The sequence below is a fragment of the Parasteatoda tepidariorum genome, chromosome 7, assembly GCF_982258835.1.
Source record: "Parasteatoda tepidariorum strain Cologne lab strain chromosome 7, Ptep-v5.0, whole genome shotgun sequence".
Classification (NCBI taxonomy): Eukaryota; Metazoa; Arthropoda; class Arachnida; order Araneae; family Theridiidae; genus Parasteatoda; species Parasteatoda tepidariorum.
In genome coordinates this window covers 87,551,453-87,571,981 of record NC_141761.1, presented here as the reverse complement: position 1 = coordinate 87,571,981, position 20,529 = coordinate 87,551,453, and the positions used below count along the sequence as shown (strand labels likewise).

Below are 20,529 nucleotides of genomic sequence, written 5' to 3'. Positions count from 1 at the left end.
TTTTTAATAATTTCTGAAATGATTTTTTGCTTGAAATAAAGATTTTGATTTTGCTCTTTCTTTAGATTGAAACCACGGAGACAACCTCTACTATAGTCATCAAAGAAGTATATCTAGAAGATAGTGGTGTGTTTAGTGTCAAAGCTGAAAATAGAGGAGGCACAGCAAAGAGCTCAGCTAACTTAGTGGTTGAAGGTAAATTCGAAATAATTTTTGATTTTTACTCTTTATTGCTTAAAATTTACCAATTGCGCAGTTGTTTCAGTCATGTACGTGTATTTTATCAGTATTTGAATCGATATTTTTTTTTGTCCATAAGCTCTATTTTTACAAATAAAAACATGTTAATTAATGATAATGGAAGCAAAACAACACACATTTATAACAAAATACATTTTAATGAAAAAAAATCTCTCAAAGCATCATTACAAACGTCAACTTAATAAAGAAACAATATTCATATAATTCTTTATTGGTCTATATCAGTGGTTACCAACTGGCAGCCCGCGAACTTAAGTATATTATTTGTCATTTTTTGTTCGTAAAACTTTGTATGGGCTTAAAATACTTTTCCTTCGTTAAAAAATAACCTAATTTCTTCGTTTCAGTGAAATTTAACATACCAATGGTGCAAAAAAATTTATTTCTCAGGTTTTGCGTCCAAGAAATTATTTATTCAATTACAAAAATAATCGTGTATGTTGCTCTTTTTTTGTATTTTGAGAATATAATTTAGCATATGCGTGTCAGAAATTTTCTCGAAGAAATTCTCCGATTTAACTTTTTGAAATTACTCATTTTGGACGAAATTATTTACATTTGTAAATTTTGTGGCCAGAATTTTTTTAATATGCAATAAAATATTTTTTAAAATCTACTTCTTTTTCTAATTTGTAATTCCACAATTTTTCTTTGTACAATTTGATAAAAATCTGACAGTAATATTTAATGTTCCTTCAAACATAGAAGAGTCCTATATAAAATTTTGATAAAACTGCGGCCTTCCATTTAACTAGTGTTTTTAATTGCAACCCCCGGCCTTATGTAAGTTGGAAACCCCTGTTTTATATGAAAGAAGTAGTAGCCTTCATCTGTCTGAAGCGGTCCATGATATTTCGGTCACTTTGTTTCAGGCCACTGTTTCGGTCACGCCATTTCGGTTTCATTGCGCTTTCAAGCCCGTGCTCATTCAGTCTGTTACTAATTTGATTCATGTATTTTGACGCAGACATTCCATCACATTTCTTACTTTTTTTATTACAATGGTTATGTTTCAATGGCCCTAAATACAATTTTTATATTCTATTATATTATTTATTTATTATTTTCAATGACGAAAAAAAATCGAGATTTGTAAATTTCACTTCCTCATTCTAGAAACTCTTTTCAAATAATTCCTACCTTATAAAAAGGAAATGTGTGAAAATAAGCTTAAATGTTATTAAGCCAAAAACAATTAAAATAGAAATACGGATCAATATAATTATATTGAAATCTTTTGCCTAGTTGGTGAAACTTTTAAAATTTCAATATCTTGAAGAGAAAAATAAAAATGGCAAGAAAAGGAACGCTAACGGAACCAAAACGTCCCACTTCGATTCGAAGAGAACCTTTAAATGAAATACACGCAGACAGTCATAAAATAATTTAAAATACATATTTAAAACAAAACTGTTTACCTTAGACAAAAGGAGAATGGGCTGGTTAATTTAAAAAATCTTTTTTAAAACTTCCTTCCACCAATAAATTTCATTAAAAACTAAAACTCAATTATATTTTATTTTTTAGCTGTGTTATTCGATTTTAAATAAACAGATAAACTTTAATTATTACTTAAATATTTTTAAATATTATTATAGCTTTTTTCCCGAAAAAAACAAATATATTTTCAAACATTTTGTAACAGTCATCTGTCATCACAGTATTTTGAAATATATTTTTTAATTACTTCAGAACGAAAAGAACAAGTGAGAGGCGCTATACCACCAAGTTTCGTCACGACAGCTCAAGATTCAACTGCTAAAGTAGGTCAGCTGGTGCGTCTGGATGTTGTGATTGCTGGTTCAAAACCCCTTGATGTTTATTGGCTTAAAAACGGAAAGAAAGTAATACAAGATATTACACACAAAACTATTGAAGAAGAAGATCAGTACACACTAATGGTATTAGAAGCAACTCAAGAGGATGTTGGGGCATATGAATGTGTTGCAATCAATAAAGTTGGAGAGGCGAGGTGCCAAGCAAACATTCAAGTACAAGGTGAGTGTTTTTGCATAATTTGTCGCTCTAAAATATTTTCCTAAAAGAATATATTAAAGTTCTCCCACGAAAGAAAAATATTCTAGTAAAATTACCATGCTGTATGGAAATGACATTTCTGGTAAAAAGAAACTATAATTCTGATTAGTAAAACCAAAACATACGGTATTTGAATCAATCATTTGGTAAATTTATTTCGTATGGTAACGGTTTCTCTGAAAATTTTGGTTTTCAAAATTATAGTTTTTATATAACCACACATTTTGTAAAAAATACAATGCTGAATAGTAAATTTAACCGAATAAATGGTTTTTATGATAAGCGTTAAGGCAATATGATAAAATTGCGAACTTTTACCAGATTTACCAAATTTTATAACATGTTTTATGGTTAATTATCCATTACCCTAGCGCTTCTGCAAAAATCACCGATATTTTTGATGTTCTAACAGAGCAAGAATCACGGTAATTTTTACCATGTTCTGGTAGTTTTGACCCTACTTTTTAGTATATGATTATATTTTTAAAACTCTTATTAAATATAAAACATGCAGAAATCATTCTACAAGTAGGAAATCAATATTAAGATGCGAAAAAAAATTAAAAAATTAACGAAGCTAGAAGAATTATTTTCGAAGATAACTATTAAAATTGGTACAAAAATTATCTAAAGAGAGAGATTAGTACAACAAAAATATACGGTATTTAAACTATTTATTGAGTAAAAAATAGAAAACTGAAAAGTAAGTTTAACCAAATAAATGTTTTTTATGCCATGCTCTAAAGAATCAGGATAAAATTACCCAATTTTATCCTGCATTATGAACTATATTTTATTGTTAATTTTACCAAAATCATTACCAAAGCACTTTGGTAAAAGTTATAGAGCTTTTTGGTGTTCCTATAGTGCCAGAAACACTGTAAATTTCATCATATTCTGGTAGTTTTGACGCTACTTTATTTATCAGTGTGGAAAAGATTTAGAATATGTTTCATAGAATCAAGTCTAATAGTGTATTTTGCGCTTTTTTAACGCTTCTGAAATTAAACGAAGTTTTTCATGAGGTACTAAAGTAATTGAAGATGCCTTATAGGCAAAAGATCTTAAAATTTTTGGAAAAAAAAATTAGATTTCTCAGAGAAAGACCTCAGTTTAATTTTTATCAACTACACAAAATTTATTTATTTTTACCAATTTTCTAAATTTCGAAGAGCTCGGTGAATGAATGTACAATGTCTGCGAATTTTTTTGGAGAGGGGGAAGGTTTAAAATACATTTGGCAAAGAACAGTAGACGAGTAAATTTAAATGACTTGCCTTTTGTTAGCAAAGCGAAATTCAAAATGTATGGACGCTATGACACGAATACTTTAAATTAGTGTCGAAGATTTATAGCTTGGGAGCAAGAAATAAAGGCAAAGCATAATCATTCTTTTTGTCAACAAATGAACTTTTTTACTCTCTACATATGACTTTAAAACTATTTAGCCTGATCATGGTTACTGCTCTTATATTTATTTATTTTTGGAAATATTTTCAGTATAAATTTTTTTAATAATAAAAACGTGTTGTATTATAAATCTCTGGAAATACATGATAGAGTCAAATTACTACGTTTTTATTTTTTTTTTAATTTGTGATAAAAGAACGGGAATATATTGTTTAATATTTTATTTACCACTGCTAATTTGTTAATAAACGGATTGAAAAAGAAAAGATTTTGAGAAAAAGTTGCGTTTTTTTCTCAATTTTGTCTGAAAACAAAAACTGCGTAATAAAAAAAGCATTTAGAGTTTATTGGATTACTATCCGGGAGAAAAAAAAAACATTATGAAACTCATTTGAAGATTTTAAGGAGAGAATAAAATAAATTTTTTTGCAAAATTTGTTTATATTATATACACCGAAGAGTCATTACATTATGACACTCTTTATCTATAATAATCGGCTCGCCCAGGTTTTCATGGTTTCTCGCCCGGGAACAATGTTTTCATGGGACACATTAGGACCCATAATCCTCATAGAACAATCCCTGACGTCTGTAAGCTACTTTAACATAGTTGCAGACCAGGTTCACCCATTCATGGCAACAGTTTTTCCTGCGGGGGATGGTGTTTACCAACAGGATAATGCACCATGTCATAAGGGTCGAATCGTCAGGGATTGATTCGAGGAACATTCCAGTGATTTTCAGCTCATGTCTTGGCCCCTAAATTCACCTGATCTTAATCTAATAGAGCATTTGTAGTCCTACTTGGAAAACCAAATTCGTGCTGTCACGCTACCCCCTTGCAATGTGAGGGAATTGCAGGACCAGTTGGTGAGGGCTTGGTACAAGATACCTCAGACTATCTATCAGCAACTTGTGGAATCTACTACGGCGGGTGCTAGCAGTTTTGAGGGCTAAAGGTGTGTCCTACATGTCCTGCATGTTATTAGCAGGGTGGTCATAATGTAATGGCTCTTCGGTGTATAATTTTGATTACATATTTTTACACACTAAATTATTCTCAAATTTGATAAGAACTATATGCTTCAAAATCATACTTAAATATCCTTTCTAATTTTGATTTTTAGCTGCACCTACTAAACCCAAGTCATCTGCGGCAAAAAAGACAGAGAAAAGCGTCAAAGCGCCTGAGTGTGTGGAGCCTTTGAAAGATGCAACGGTTAAGGAAAGTCAACCTGCTGTATTCCGATGTCGATTCACTGGATCTCCTGGTAATTCAACTTTCATCTTTCTTACTAGTAAAAACCAAATTTATGTGTTAAGAAGTAATCCTAATACTAAACACTATATAGTTACAAAAAAAATATTTAATTAAAAACTGTTTTAAATTAGTTTCTAGTTTAATTTTTTTAAAGTTATCTTTCTTATTTCTTTAGATTTTTTAAAAAGAGAATACTATACTAAAATTAGATTTATTTTTTATTCCTTATAACTACCTTAACTGTACAAAACGAATCTCCTAACTTATGTAATTGTTTTCGTACCTTTAAATATAATTTTATTTTCGTTTTATTTATTGTTATACGGGTGATTCTCACGAAATATGACAATTCACAGTCCCTTGCTCTAAGATCTAATACTATAACACTAAAAAAAAAAAATTTAAATTTTAATAACTAGCATTGCTGTTAGCATTCTAAAATAGCCTATTACTAGCATCGACTATTTTGTATATTTAAAAAATTAAATTGAACTTCAAAATCTCATGTTTCTGGCATGCCTCAAACAATGTTTCCAATAATAACTATCTTCAAAACTTCCATAAATTTTTCAATATCTAATCTTTTTTTATCTTAGCCAGTATAAGCATTCGTAGAATTAGGCAGAGGGTATTTACAAAAACCTTGTTTAAAATAATTTTTTTCTGTGAATAATTTGTTTGTCCCAAGAAAATCTTTCATTTTCCTGGCTACTTTTATTTAGTGGTTTATAAACAAAATAGATAGAGCCAGCAATCAATAACTTATGTTAATAGATTGATTAAATACCCTCCTATCTGAACATGTCTTGTTGCATGAATAAAGAACCAACTTTCTGGTTCATAATCTACATAGATTTATCTGAATTATTTTAAGAAATTCTGTTGTTTTCTGCAGAATATAAACGTCTTAGGCCAAAATATTAAATTGAAGTAAAGTTATATGCTATAAAAGGACGAATTTGTCATTATCCTGGTTGTCATTTTCCTGGCTTATGAATGCCAGGTCATTGAAGTGTTACCAGAAATTTTTTTTAACTGCTAATACTGTAAAGAGGGAAAGCAAATATTAACCTAATACCAAGTTTATGTATGACTGTAATAAGATTGAATGTAATCAAAGTTATTTATTTATTTAATGATTGATTATTTTATACAATTTTATTCTGTACATAACAGCAACAAAAACTTTTTTGATTCTTTCTACAGTAGATAAAAGAATTAATTTAAGTTATTCATGATCCATCTAACATAAAGGCTTAGGTTTTGTTACTTACTAATAGCTTAAAATGACTGTTTTTTCAAAATTCTAAGCTAATATGTCATTTTCCTGGCATTTAATATATGGTGGATTTCTATTTTATTTTTTCTTGATCAAATGTCAATAAACTGAACTGCTATCTGTAAGATATTAATAAATGTAACTAAATAAATATACAAAAAAATTTAGATTGTTTTGAAGACTTTAAATTTGAAGAAATTTTTTGATTCGAATTGTCATGTTCCCTAAGAATCACCCATACATAAATATACTTATTTTTTATTAAGTCCCTCATATTTTAGTTAAATAAGATTATAAACTAATAAATTTTAAGTTTAATCTCTATTCACTATTTTTAAACAATATTAATGTTGATGATATTTTTAATTATATTTTTCTTAATAATTTAGCAAAAAAGTTATATAAAGCGAAATAAAGTTTCTTTTGACTAAACTACACTCTCAAAAGCTAATCATAACATTATTCATATATTATAAAGCTAATCATCCTAGTCATCATAATCATCATAATATATTATAAAGCTAATCCTAGTTAATAACATTAAATAAATATTTGTTTCCGGATTTTTATGTCAGTAATTATTAAATTACTCAAATGGCATTTTTTTTAAATTTGTTATTATCTTTTAAAAAGAGTTTTAATTTATGAACTAGCGAGTTTTCTATTTTTGTTTTTGTATGCCCTTTATTTAATACTTTTTTTTCCTGTTCATATTCCTAGCTCCTCAAGTGAGTGCCCCCTAGATTATAACATCATTGAATAAATAAACGTTTTTTTCCGAACTTTGATGTCAGAAATTATTAAAATACTCAAATAACATTTTTTTTTAAATTTTTTATAATCTTTTAAAAAGAATATATGTAATTAATGAAAGAGCGAATTTTCTATTTTAGTTTCTGCATGTCCTTTCATTCATGCTATTTTTTTCCCAATTTATTTTCCTAGCTCTTTAAATGAGTGCCTCTTAGATTATAACATCATTAAATAAATAAATGTTTATGTCCGGACTGTTATGTCAGTAAATTATTAAATTACTCAAATAACACTTTTTTATTTGTTATAATCTTTTCAAAAGAATTTATGAACAAGTGAATTTTCTATTTTAGTTTGTGTATACCCTTCCTTTAATTTTTTTTTTCGATTTATTTTTCCAGCTCCTCAAGTGAAGTGGTTCAGGGGAGAAATTGTAGTGAAGCAGTCTCGATATTTCCGTATGTCAGTCGAAAATGATGTTTACACCCTTCGTATATCTGAAGCTTTCCCGGAGGATGAAGGAACTTACAAGTGTGTTGCAACCAACACTGCAGGAACAGCATCCACCAGTGCCAACCTCAAAGTTGTTGGTGAGTAAATACATTATAATAAAACAATCCCATTTATCTTTTCCTCTTAGTGTTGAGTATTTTTAACTATACAGAGTGCTCAGTACTTAACATCCTAAATATATAATTTGAGAAACCGTTTCATTAAAAAAGTTTTAAAGAAAATAATAATTATATTTAGTTTTATCAAAGTCTGAACAAAATCTGATGAAACATTTTCGAGAACAGCAAGGCTTTTTTTTTGTCTCGGAAAACTTAAAGATGTTTTTTTTCTAATCTCATATTACTTTCTTTTTATTTTCCTCTGTCAGTCAAGCTATTTTTTTAAATTTTCAAACCCGTTTTGCTGAATAATATTTCGTCTGACTTTGATAACGTTTTCGTTTTGTTTTTTCGCTTAAATTTTAATTTTTAACCTAAGTTAGTTAAGTAAAAGTAAGTTTACTAAAACAGACATATTAAAGATGGCGGTTAAAGAGCAAATTGTATTTATAATAATTTTCATTGAGCTGTTAGATAAATCAATATATTTAAGAAAAATTTAAGAAATATTTTCATTAAGGACTTTAAACATAGAGTAGAAGATTAAAACTGAATAAAAAATCAATCTTTTAATTGAATTATTTGACCAAAAGAGATTTTTTTTCTATTGAACACCATTCAGTGCAATTTATTTATTCAGCTATAAATTTAAGTTTTCTTAAGAAATAAGACTGATTTTAGATTATTTTAAGCACTTTTTTGCACTTTTGATCTCAATGATCATTAGTCAGATCTCGAATACGTTTTTGTTCTTTCTGCTAATAATAATAAATAATAAATGCTAATAATAATAAATAATAAATGCTAATAATAAATAATATAAATGCTAATTTGTGGAACCGTAATAGGTGTAGCTATATTACGAACACTTACGTTTAGGGTGGTCACTACAGGAAACCCTACATGTTGAGTATTTATTATCATGGAGCTCATATTTTAAATGCTTATTTGTAAATTCTTTTAAAATTCACCCAAATCAAAACTTATTAAAAGCAGAATTTATTTCTGTTTAATCGTGAATTGTCTTGAAATCACTTATGTACAAATTCATTGTATTTGAATATTAAAAAAAATATTTTCTTTATAGTTCCTGAAGTAACTGAAGTACCGCCGTCATTAAGTCCCTTAGCTGACTTAACAGTACCTGAAGGATCTCCTGCTCGATTCGTAACTGCGGTGACTGGAACCCCAACCCCCAAAATAACTTGGTTTAGAGAAGGAACAATTGTCAAGGCTAGCCGTGATTTTCAGGTAACGTTTAACCATTCAATTTTTAATCATTTTAAACGCAATAAATTGGTAAATTCGTGTTAGAAGTATAATGTGATGTCAGTATAAGCATTACATATTTTCTAGCTTTTAAATTTCTTACAATTGAGACATTTAATTTTTTTAATCATTCCTAATCCAATAATAATTAAATGAAAAAGCAATTATTTAATATTTAAATAATTTTATAAAATTTTTTTTAATACTTTTATTCTTTTCATAACAATGTAAACGGCTAACTTTTTATTCACTACAAGTATAGTATTTCATCTATTTTTTAACCTTACTCTCTTCAAGCTGCTTTATTCTTTTACCACAAAACATATTTTAGTTACCAGGTTAACTTAAATGCTTGCGGTATTTTTGATGAATAATTACCAGCCAGGTTATTTAAAATTTAAGGTTAATAAAGCGGGTTTGCCTTTAATTTTGGGTGTATTATCCATCAAAAACTCTTCTAAATTTTGGAACTCTTCCCATTTTCCTAAACGTAGGTTAGTAAGTACGCATTCACTTGTAATTTTAATTTGTTGACATGAGGACAGGGTATTGTCTCGGGCTTTTCTTTTGTTTTGGACATTTAAAAAAATATTAAAAAAATCATTGCTATTACTTTTAGTCTCTTTAAAAAATTTCTAAAAAATTTTTCTGTCTCAAAAAATCTGAACTGCCTTCGTGCTGGATGTTTCTTTTTTCTGTGCAATTTTAGTAAATGTTAATAACTTTACTGTTTATTTTTCTCAATGTGCATTGATAATAAATTTACAGTAACTTTTGACATGGTAAAGCAAACAAATTAATAAACAAAATTAAGAATATAATAGTAGACCCTATCATAAAAATTTATAAGGCTGTTTCAAAACATTCTTATCTGTAACAGGCAATAAATTATTAGAGGAAATATATCGCTTTATATTTCAGAAATGCAAATATAAGTTATTATTTACAGGGAATATTGAAATATTTTGTTGTTAATTAATAATTATTTTTTCCTTCAGAACCAATTTCACTTTTTTTGGTGTAGATTATACCATGTTTATACATTTCTTAATCAACTATTTTTACAGGAATACAATTTTTCATTTTGAAAACTATTTTTTCAATTCTTTGCTTGATCCTATGACTTATCTTTGCTTGATCTTAATCCATAGATCTCTATGACTTTCAATTTCCCAAAGTTTTATAACCACTTTAAGTCTGTTTTTGGCAAAGTATTCCTTAATTTCCTTAGAATTTTGATTAAGACCTAAATCTTAATGAACATTTAGATTTAGCTTTCCCTTTTGGATAAAAAAATCTCTTGCTATTAAAATCTGAGTCTGTTCTTTCCATTATTATTTTCTTATACTGATTGCTGTATTCATAATTCGTTCTTTTGGAAAAAATGGTCATATTGTGAAAAAAAAACTCTCGCAACAAAAGTTTCTTTTATTAAACTATTTATTATATTTCTTTTATTAATTTATTATCACAGTTCTTATACTGAATAGTTTTATTTTAAGCAATTTACTTAATTTTGATACAATTTTGATCACACTATTTTTTTTTTTGATTGATTGTTTTTGTTTAAATAAATAAAAATAAATAAGTGAATCTCTTAAGGATACACTAAATTAAACTTTTAAAAATTGATGGAATTATTGAACATACAGATATATTTCAACATAAATATGTTATAAAATGTTTTTTAACTTTAATCACTCTTTATTATCTCTTTAGCTATATTATTTTTAAAACGTATAATATATCATACACGTTACATTTATCAAAATATTTCTTTAAAGTTTTTTTGCAGCACTTCTGCGTAATCAATTTTAAATTTTAATTATTGCTAGTTGTCACCACCCGCTGTTCTCAGACGCTGCCCAATCGCCGAAGATTGCTATGCAATCTTATGTGGTTTGCTATGCTAACAATACTCCTTTTGCTCGCTATTAAATTAAACACATTTGAAATGAATTCTTATGTAAAATCTTAAGAATTTAAATCAATTATTAAAATCTCTAAGACTAATTAATCTTTTAGAAATTATTTTTTTAGTCAATAGTAAGTTTTTGAAATAAAAGTTTTAAATTGAAATAAATTAAATTCAATCGAAAAATTTTCGAAAAGAAAACACTATGCTTCCGAAAAAAATACTATTAAAGATTCACTTTTAGTTGGAGACGCAATTAAAAATTTCAGAACTTTCAGCAATCACTTTAAGGCAGTCTAATGACCAAACTTTTAGGAAGTTAAGTTAAAATAAATTACATGCGATAGAAAAACTTTCCTAAACTAAACATTAATGTGCTTTCAAAAAAAATAGAGATGGTCAAATAAAGAATTTTATTTCAATGCTCATCTGGGTTGACTTTCGTCAATTCTAGTATATTAGGGTAGATTTGTTCGCTACTCTTTCAGGGGCACCATGTTAGGAGAGAAAACGTTGCTCCCGCAGTAAGGACAGATAGTACATAAAATGCCTTGCCTTGCAGGGGATTCCAACCTAGAACCTTTTTGATGCAATGTCATTTCCCTGACCCCTACACAGTTCGGTCGGCTCAAACCGAGATTTTGTTTGGATTAATTTCCTCCTATTTTTTTCCAAATATCTAAATCTAGAATAGTTAATAAAATTATAATTAGTTTGGTTAGTGTTTAAATAATACGAAAATCTTATTACATAAATTAGCTAACCTTTAGCAATTTCAGTGAAAGTTGTAAACACGGAGTAAAAAATTCTGGTAAAGTAACAAACCGTTACAGTAATGAAATTTTTGGTTAAAAAAATTAATTTATGTTAAGAAAATAAAATATGCGCAATTTAAACCATTCATTTAATAGTTTTGTCTTTCATAGGTTACGATTTACTAGAAACTTACTAGAGTTTGATTCCTGGTTTTTTGAATTAAAGTTCTTAATATTGTACATTTAGTGAAAAATATAAAACTGAAAAAGAAATTTAACCGAATAAATTGTATCTTGATAAGTTATCAAGCTCGGCATTATTACATGGTTTAGTAGGCTCTAAGGTATTGGGATAATTTTAAGACATTTACCAAATTTTATCACACATTATGAAACAGTTATTGTTAATTTTATCAAAATAATTATCAAAGCTCTTCGGTGAAATTTACTCAGCTATTTAGCGTTACCATAGAGCCAAGAACATGATAAATTTAACCAGAGTCTGGTAAATTTGAACATACTTTTTTACTCAGTGTATAATTATTATAGAAATGCACTGATTATTTTTTATTGGCATTTCTCCCTAGATGAAAAATTACACATTTTTTTAAAATCCAAAGTTTCTTTTTATTTAAATAGATTTAGTTTCCTAAAGGTAATATAGCATATCGTAAATCAACTTAACTCAAATGTGTAAATGAAATAAAATCAACCGTAAAAACCATTTTTACCATATATATTTATTTGCAGCTCTAGTGTGACGTGAATTAAAATACCAAGTACGAAGTGCAATATTTATTTAATTACATTGCTGTAAAAATTACGTACTTCAGATTTTTTATTTCGTAGAATTTTACCGCAATTTAATTCGGAATTTTTTACACTGTACATCTATGAATTGTCACCACTGGCAACTTTAATCTGTTTCAGATTGTTGCATATCAGTTTGTATTGTTAATTTAAACGGTCAAGTAGACCGCACCATTGGCACAAGCATTTTAAACTCAGCGGCATGATGCCGGTGGTTGAAAGCATGAACACTGAAAAAAAAATCACTGAAATTGAGGGAAACTGATGAATTTTAAAGTATTTGTTAGTGGACTACATATTATTACATATTAACATAGTACATAACTTACTCTTCGATAGATAATTTCACTGATAAGTTGCATTAGAGTAACGTGACACATAAAGTTTGATAAGACATTTAGTTATGTGGCTTCCTTTTAAAATATATATTTTACTCTTTTTAATCAGTGTAACTTAATCGCTAGAAAATTTAAAATTTAATTTTTAAGTGTTATATTTGAAAAAAAAATTAAATTGGAAATAGATTTCGACAGATTTTCTGGTAGCCATAGCCCTTAAATATTTATATTTTAGGCAAGCATGTGACTCTACATTAAGATTAGATTGAATATACAACTAAGTAAATGTTGCTTTTTCTAAATTTTAAATATTTTTTTTAATCTTCTCAACTTTATACTATGCATGTGAAGTGCGCTACTATAAAATACTATGAATCACCTGGCTAAAAGCTTGGCCGTCTACCATACCTGTATCAATAAATGAAATGCGCATCTAAGTAATTAGCAAGTCCGCCTCCTGTCTTAGTTACGCGATATTAGGAGACGAGAGACAGCAGAAATGAAGCTAAAGATCTGGATAGATGAGCTGCAGCGCTGAAGATGAGCAACCTTGTTTTTGCTTCTTTTATTATTATTATTATTTGTGACGCGATAGTGATAAAAATATGTATGCTTTTTGCATTCTTGATTTTTAAATTATGCCACTTTTTCCTTATACTCCAGAATATTTCATGTTTAAATTTGAATTTATTATAGCTTTTTTTTAATCAAACAGTATAAGTTTATGTGTTTTAGCACGGTAAAATATATTATTCTTACAAAGATTTAGGTACAACTAAAATATATGTTCTACAATGATATTTGATTACGCGTTTTTTTTTACAGATGTTCCAAGACGGAGGATCGTGTTCTTTGGTAATAAAGCAAACATATCGGGAGGACGAAGGTGTTTATACTTGCCGGGCCACCAATGCTAGTGGTCAATCTGAAACATCTGCACGCTTGACAATTGAAAGTAAGCGTTAGGACTGTGCATCCATCGATTTCCCTTCTCTATTTTTACGCCCCTTTAAAATTAAATCAAAAATTACTTTTAAACTGTATATATTTATGAAGCATTATTTGTTTTTGTCGCAATCATAAAGCGTGTGTTGGTTTATAAGGCAAATATTAACGTTTGCATACTTTTTCAAATCAGCTTTGACAATTTTAACTCAAATGTGCTGTTATATATTCAATTACTTTATATTCTGTTGATTATCAGTTTTTATATACATAGGGTTTATTGGAACATTTAAAATAAAATTACAGTAATTTTTTTTGTAATATTAATTTGGAGGACTTTTTCTACAGAAATTTTCTCAAGATTTTTTTTATTATTATTATTTAAATTACATTTTTTCTGAAGGTAAATGTATTTTGTTTTTTTTTTAAACAGCATCGCTCACATGATTTGAATTTATGTTGTTTTAGTAACACTAACATAGCGCTCTTTAGTATTTGATTTGAAAGAATGTTTTCATCTTAATTAATTAAAATTTCAATTGCTATAAAATTCTTATTATCCATAAAACCTTTAGTATTTTTATAATTTTTTTAAGGAAAAATTCGTACGTATCTATATATGCATTAACCCTTTGACGCAGAATTTTCAATAACCATATTTTTCTTTATTTGCATTAATTTAGATCAAAATAAGTGAAAAATTTTATATTTAGAATTTTAACAATTTATGATTCAAATCATGAAACAAATCATGAAACACCGGTGTCTTTTTCTACGTTAAAGGTAAAATTTTCCAAACACGGCTCTCTTCCAAACAATAATTATTCAAATTTGAAGTAATTTATATCTAAGCTAAACATCATTTCATCATTGAAATTTCTTCAAATTTCAAAATCAGTGATTAATAAATTTTCGAATATAAAAAAAACCTTTTTTTTTTCGAACTACATTTTTTGGATTTTATATTTTAATACAAATATAATTCTGATAGTTTAACATTTTTAGTCACTAGTGGACTTTTTTTTATTTTTATGAAAATACTAAAATAGAAAAAATATATAAAAGAGGCACCGCTGTCCCATCTGCTTCAAAGGGTTAAAATGTTATTTCACTAATAAGGATCAAGGTGATTGCTTCTTTATTTTTGCTTTTGCGAAAGCGATAAAAAAAATACTTTCGTTTGGGAGCAAATTTGTTGTACTAATGTTTTGATTGTCAAGCTAAATCTATGTTGTCAAAACAAAAACAAAAAACGCTAGTGTTGAAAAAAAAATGAATGCTTGTCAAAATGCTGCAGAAGAAGATAGCTCGTGAAGCTTACCAGAACTCCCGGCCATCTTCGAATCCTCACTCACCGGTTGTGCTAAAAATAGACTCAGGCTTCTTGCCAATTATGGTTCTTGGAAAAGAAGTTTCGAATTTCGTTTGCAAACTACGATGTCCAACAAAAACCATAAATTGTAGAAATTATTTTTAAAAAGAAATTTGTAGGACTTATAATTTGTTTCATGTTTTGATGTCAAGATTTTATTAAATGTTGTCGTTCTCAAACCTGCTGTTATTGTATTGTACAACGAAGAACTGCTATTAAAATTTGAATTTTACAGAACATTTTACTGATTCTGTCATTATTTCTAGCTTTTTTTGCATATAATTTATGATTTGTGATGTTTTATGTTTTGTACGTTATTTATGGCAACAGGTCTAGCAAAACGTCCTTTGATGTTTAGTCGTCATCTTGATTTTAATAATTCTATGAAAATGATACAGATGCATTTATATTTTGAGTGCATACTTAGTGAAAGAAAAATAATCTTTTGGTGAATAATAGAATTATGGATTATTCTGCATTAAAATGTGAAGATCATGGTAATGTGAAGATCATTACAAGTAAAAATCATAGTAATATTTAATAATTTGTAAAAATGTAAAATTTGTGCCAAAAAAGTGAACAGTGGTGAAAAAAATCTACAGAAAAGCTGGTTTTATAAATAGTTTAAAAACTAAAGGTGTATAAAAAAAGAAACCACATACGATTTTAATTTCACTGAAATATAAATTAACGCCGTTGAAAGTGAGAGAAAATATCATACCATGTAAATCATGATATTTAAAAATTCGCAAATAAATATTCAAATTATGCCATGTAGAAAATAAGAAGAAAAAACATTACTGGCTTACTGCATAGTTATACTAGGTAGGAGACATTTTATTTCGTTAAATAATTTTACAAAAATAGCTTACATTCTATATTATGTATGAGATTTAATTAAAAGTGAAAGATTATATTTATACCTCTATATTGTATAATTATGACTCACTTGAGAAAGTAAAATAGAGTTCTTTTGTCGATATAGTTACATTATTAATTTTCGATTGTTTTAACCAATTTTCTCATAATTAGAATGTTTGTTCGCTAATCATTCAACGAATACGAAATATCTAAAGTATTATTAAACATTTATAATTTTGACTTAGTTAGATTTATATTTAGTATAAACCTAAGAGACTTGTATCAAAAGATTGTTTTAAACTATTTTAATCATTAATAATTCTGTTTAAGATTCTCTGTTTAAAAATTTTCTTCTGTTTCTAAAATTAACAGTATGAAAAAATTATTTTTATTTTAGGGTAAAAAAATACAAACTTACCAGTTATTATGTGTTTGTTTCAGTTACCAGAACAATTTATTTTAACAGTCTTTTTTATCAGTTTATAGTCTTTAAATAAGCATATTTTAATAGTTTTCGATGGTTCATGATAGTCATACTTGAAATTTTTTAATGCTTCAATATCATCTAAATATTTTTAAATTCTTATTATTATATATATCGAGTGTATCATTTAGTTTTATGCTCTAATCCCAGAAAAAAATTACCACTTACACAATTTAAAAATTGATGTGACGCATACTTGATAGTATTGTGACGCATACTTGATAGTATTTATTTTGTTAAAAAATTTGTCAGTGATTTATAGTAAAATGAAATTTTAAACTGTATTTTAGTCGTAAAGGTCGACAAATAATTTGATAATTTCCATCCCAGATAATAAATATGAATTTGTTTAATTCATTTTTTATTTCAAAGTATGACTTAAAATGAGCTCGGAATTTAAATTTTAAAGAATTTTAAGTTGTATCATATTTATGACATATAAATAAATTGTACAATATATCAGGAAAAAAAATTATTCCATGAACTAATTTCTTCTCTGATTTTCCTTGATATTGTTTTCATAATGTTTATTCAAAATTACCAAAAAAGGGGAAAAAATTAACTCACACGAAAAAAACGTGTTAAAATGAAGAAAAAGAATATCAATAACTATTATTTTCTAAAACAAATATTAAATATATGTATCGTATTTCCATTGTTGCGTTCATTGCTTTTGTTGTTCATAATTTTAAATGTTAAAACAAGACAAACAAGAAACAAAACTAAAATATATCAAAGATTTCTTTATTATTCAATATGCACTTTACATGATTAAAAGAACAGATATATACACTCATGTCAGCTCAGACTTAATTCATTTTCCATATTTTCAATGCACAATATATGTATAAAGTTTTAAAATAGTTAAATATTTGAACAAAATTGAAAGTCTAATCGGTTATTTCAGTACTTAAAATCACTATAATATTTTTTTTTTTTTAAAAAACTAATACTTTGAAATTAGGAAAGATTTAGGAATGAGTTTTAATATTTATTGGTTTTTCAAATCACTAAAAATATTTGACAGTGCAATAGGTTTTAAAATTTTATTTAGTTAATTTAACAATATAATTAATTAAAAATTAAAACTATTATTGAAAATTTGATTTATTAAATATTATAATTTAATTAAATTTCAACTTAAATTAATGCAATGATAAATACTTTTAAGTAAAGACTTTAAAATGAAAATTTTACTGTTGTTTATTCATTCAAATGAAATAAATAGCTTTCCAAAAGTAGTTGAAATTAATATTAATTTTTAAATAATTTTTAATTTCACGTACAATACAATTATTTCTACTTACCTCTGATTTTTTATTTGAATCATTAATGAAGGCACTTTCCTCCTTGAACTTTAGTTGAGCTGAAATGAAATAAAACCCCAGAATTATTGTTAATGTTAAACAAACCAAATAAGTAATTAATTAACTAGTAATCCTTCTCTATTTACTGCGCATTGAAATAATTTAAGCGTATTGTTCTTGTAATTTTTTTAGAATTACTTGTTGCCTTACCTTTGTAAGCATATTGAAATTGTTATAAAATTAAAAATTAATATTATTTTAGTGCATGCAAATTATTTGATTATTATTATACGTACTTGAAAATAATTACGATTTTTAACTTGAGTTGTTTGTTGTAACCAAATCGTAATTTTTCAGTATGCTCATTTAAGTTTTCTGTAAATCAGATTTCTATCTTTAAAATAAGAGAATGAAATAGTAAAATTAACTTAATTGGTCGAATTTTATTCGGAAGAATTTAATATTTTACTATTCAGTTTTTATAGTATAAATCCTATTTTTGAAAAATATATATTCTTTTTTATAAATTTCTGTATTTGAATGTATTTAGATAAATTAAAAAAATTTCTACGTTGTTTAAACTAAAACATCTAAATAATCAAGAATTAAAATATTTTAAATTTAATGATTAAAATTAATTTGACAGTTAGAATTTTGTCTGAAGGAATGCATTATTGTACAGCTTTTTTTAGTATAAATTATGTTTTAATTCATAACTGATGATTTTTACATGAATTTATTTGCCTAAATATCCTTTGTTAAAGTAATAAAATCTGCTCATATTATTTATACTAAAATATTGAATAGTATTAACTATGCTGCAAAAATTAGTTAAATTATACTGTAAAAAATAGTTAAATTTCAAAGAAGCATTTCAAATAGTGTTTTTATGAGTTTGCAGGATTGTATAATACCTGACACTTAGTTTCGTGAATAAGTAAAATACAATACATTTTTAGTATAACAATTTCAAATGTAGTATACTTATCGTACAATTATGTTCAATTGTACAGTCTGCTATGATCCTTCATTATCAGACGCATTATCAGATGCATTATTTTAAAAATTATTTCTCATTTCCTACATGTATATCACACAAGTTAATAATTCAATTATTAATCTAAATAGTTATATTAATATAACATTGTGTTATAAATATAGATCATTACGGTAATATTGAGCAATTAAATTCGGTCGGCAAGTTAAGTTCTTGATCGCGGAGCACTCGAATCAAATCATTCTCTAAAATTACCATGGATTAGGGACAATCAAATTTAAACTTAACCGAATTTCTCATTCTTATCTTGATAAATTAGTTAAAATTGCAGACCGTATCATGGCATGTTGACAAAATAAAAAAGATTATATCACGCTTCGTCTTGATTAAACAATAGACTTACTGTTCAGGTTTTGATAGAGTGCCAGTGTTAACAAAGCTATTTTGAGTGTCTGATTTCACGTGTGTTTGAAAGATTAGATCTGCTCTACTTTCATTCTTTTGAGTTAAAACCGTTGAAACTGTTAAAAATGTCGACCCCAATTTCTACTTTTTTTAAGATTCCAGTGATTCATTATCTTATGTTTATCTTTCTGTTTTAGTTAGTCTTAGTTCTTAAATGTGTGAAACTAGAGTTGATAAGACGCTATAACTAAAATTTTAGCTTATCATTATTATTTTTCAAAAGAAATTGAACATAGTTTTTTGCCAATTATTATGTGTTTATTTGATACTGAATTTAAAATTTATATATTTCAAAAACAAAATTATTATTAAATATTAAGAATATATTTTTAAAGATTTATATCGATTTCCACTGACTTGTTATCGTTCTCTCTAATTTATGAAAAATATTGTTTCAACTAAATATTTTACATAAACAATAATAAAAAAATAAAATTCTGTCTTAGTAATACTGAATATTTTTATATTAAGCAATTTTCTTATTTACACGAAAGTTTTATTTTTATTAAATGCCATATTAAAATATGTATTTCATTGAACGTTTTGCCTGTTATTCAAAATTTTATAAACTGTTAAATATTTCCGCTAATGAAAGAAATAGAGAGGTAATATTTTTCTTACAATAAGAAAGTGAATTGAATTATTGGTTTTTTAACATTATTATTGAACATTCAAACTTACGTGTATTTTAAAATAACTAAAATGTGAAAAGTTAGATAATTTACATAAATTAAGTTATAATATTGACATAAATTATATTGTATTAAAATAAAATTATACCTAAAATAATAAAGATATTAAAATAAAATTATTGCTTAAAATATTGAGGATATCAAAATAAAATTATGCTTTAAAATACTAATGCTATTAAATAAAATCGACTATGTTACAATAAAGAATTTAGCATATTTTGTTGAAAATTTATTTATTTGCATTTTTATTGCCAGAAACTGTGCATTATTTGGATTTTACGATAATTATGTCAAAACATTTGGTCAATTTTCTAACATTCAAGGGGAATTTGCATTTTTTAAAACTTATTTGTTAGGTGCTACAATGTTTACAATTACTAATTTTTGTAAAAAATACAAATTGTAAAAAAAAGTTATATATATATTGTTTATCTTTTTGAGGTATAGTACATAAAAATTAATGGTTAACTTATTTAAGACATCAATTTCTGTCATTAAATGCGTTATAATTTTTTTATTTATATTTTGATACTGATCCTAATGAATACAAATAATAATTCAATAAAACAAAACAAATCTTAAAATTAATTTGCTTAATTAACTAATAAGCAAGTTGTAAATAAAGTAAAGCCTGAAATAATGTTTTTAACCTCTTATTAATATTTAAAGTTTTTTATAAATTTTTTTCGCACTTTTTCAAAATATCA

General features: G+C 26.3%; 1 protein-coding gene across 9 annotated transcripts in view; it reads left to right on the top strand.

Annotated features, from left to right (window-relative positions):
* LOC107439667 (uncharacterized) overlaps positions 1–20,529 on the top strand; it is a 392,882-nt gene that overhangs the window by 246,501 nt on the left and 125,852 nt on the right. For 7 of the 9 annotated variants that reach the window (XM_087168215.1, XM_087168222.1, XM_087168218.1 and 4 more), the window contains 6 exons: positions 66–195; positions 1,954–2,259; positions 4,836–4,979; positions 7,403–7,591; positions 8,700–8,863; positions 13,525–13,654. The exons of the other annotated variants lie outside the window; for them this stretch is intronic. In XM_087168215.1, coding sequence (XP_087024341.1) covers positions 66–195; positions 1,954–2,259; positions 4,836–4,979; positions 7,403–7,591; positions 8,700–8,863; positions 13,525–13,654 — 1,063 coding nt within the window. The remainder of the gene's footprint in view (positions 1–65; positions 196–1,953; positions 2,260–4,835; positions 4,980–7,402; positions 7,592–8,699; positions 8,864–13,524; positions 13,655–20,529) is intronic. 9 annotated transcript variants of the gene reach the window in all.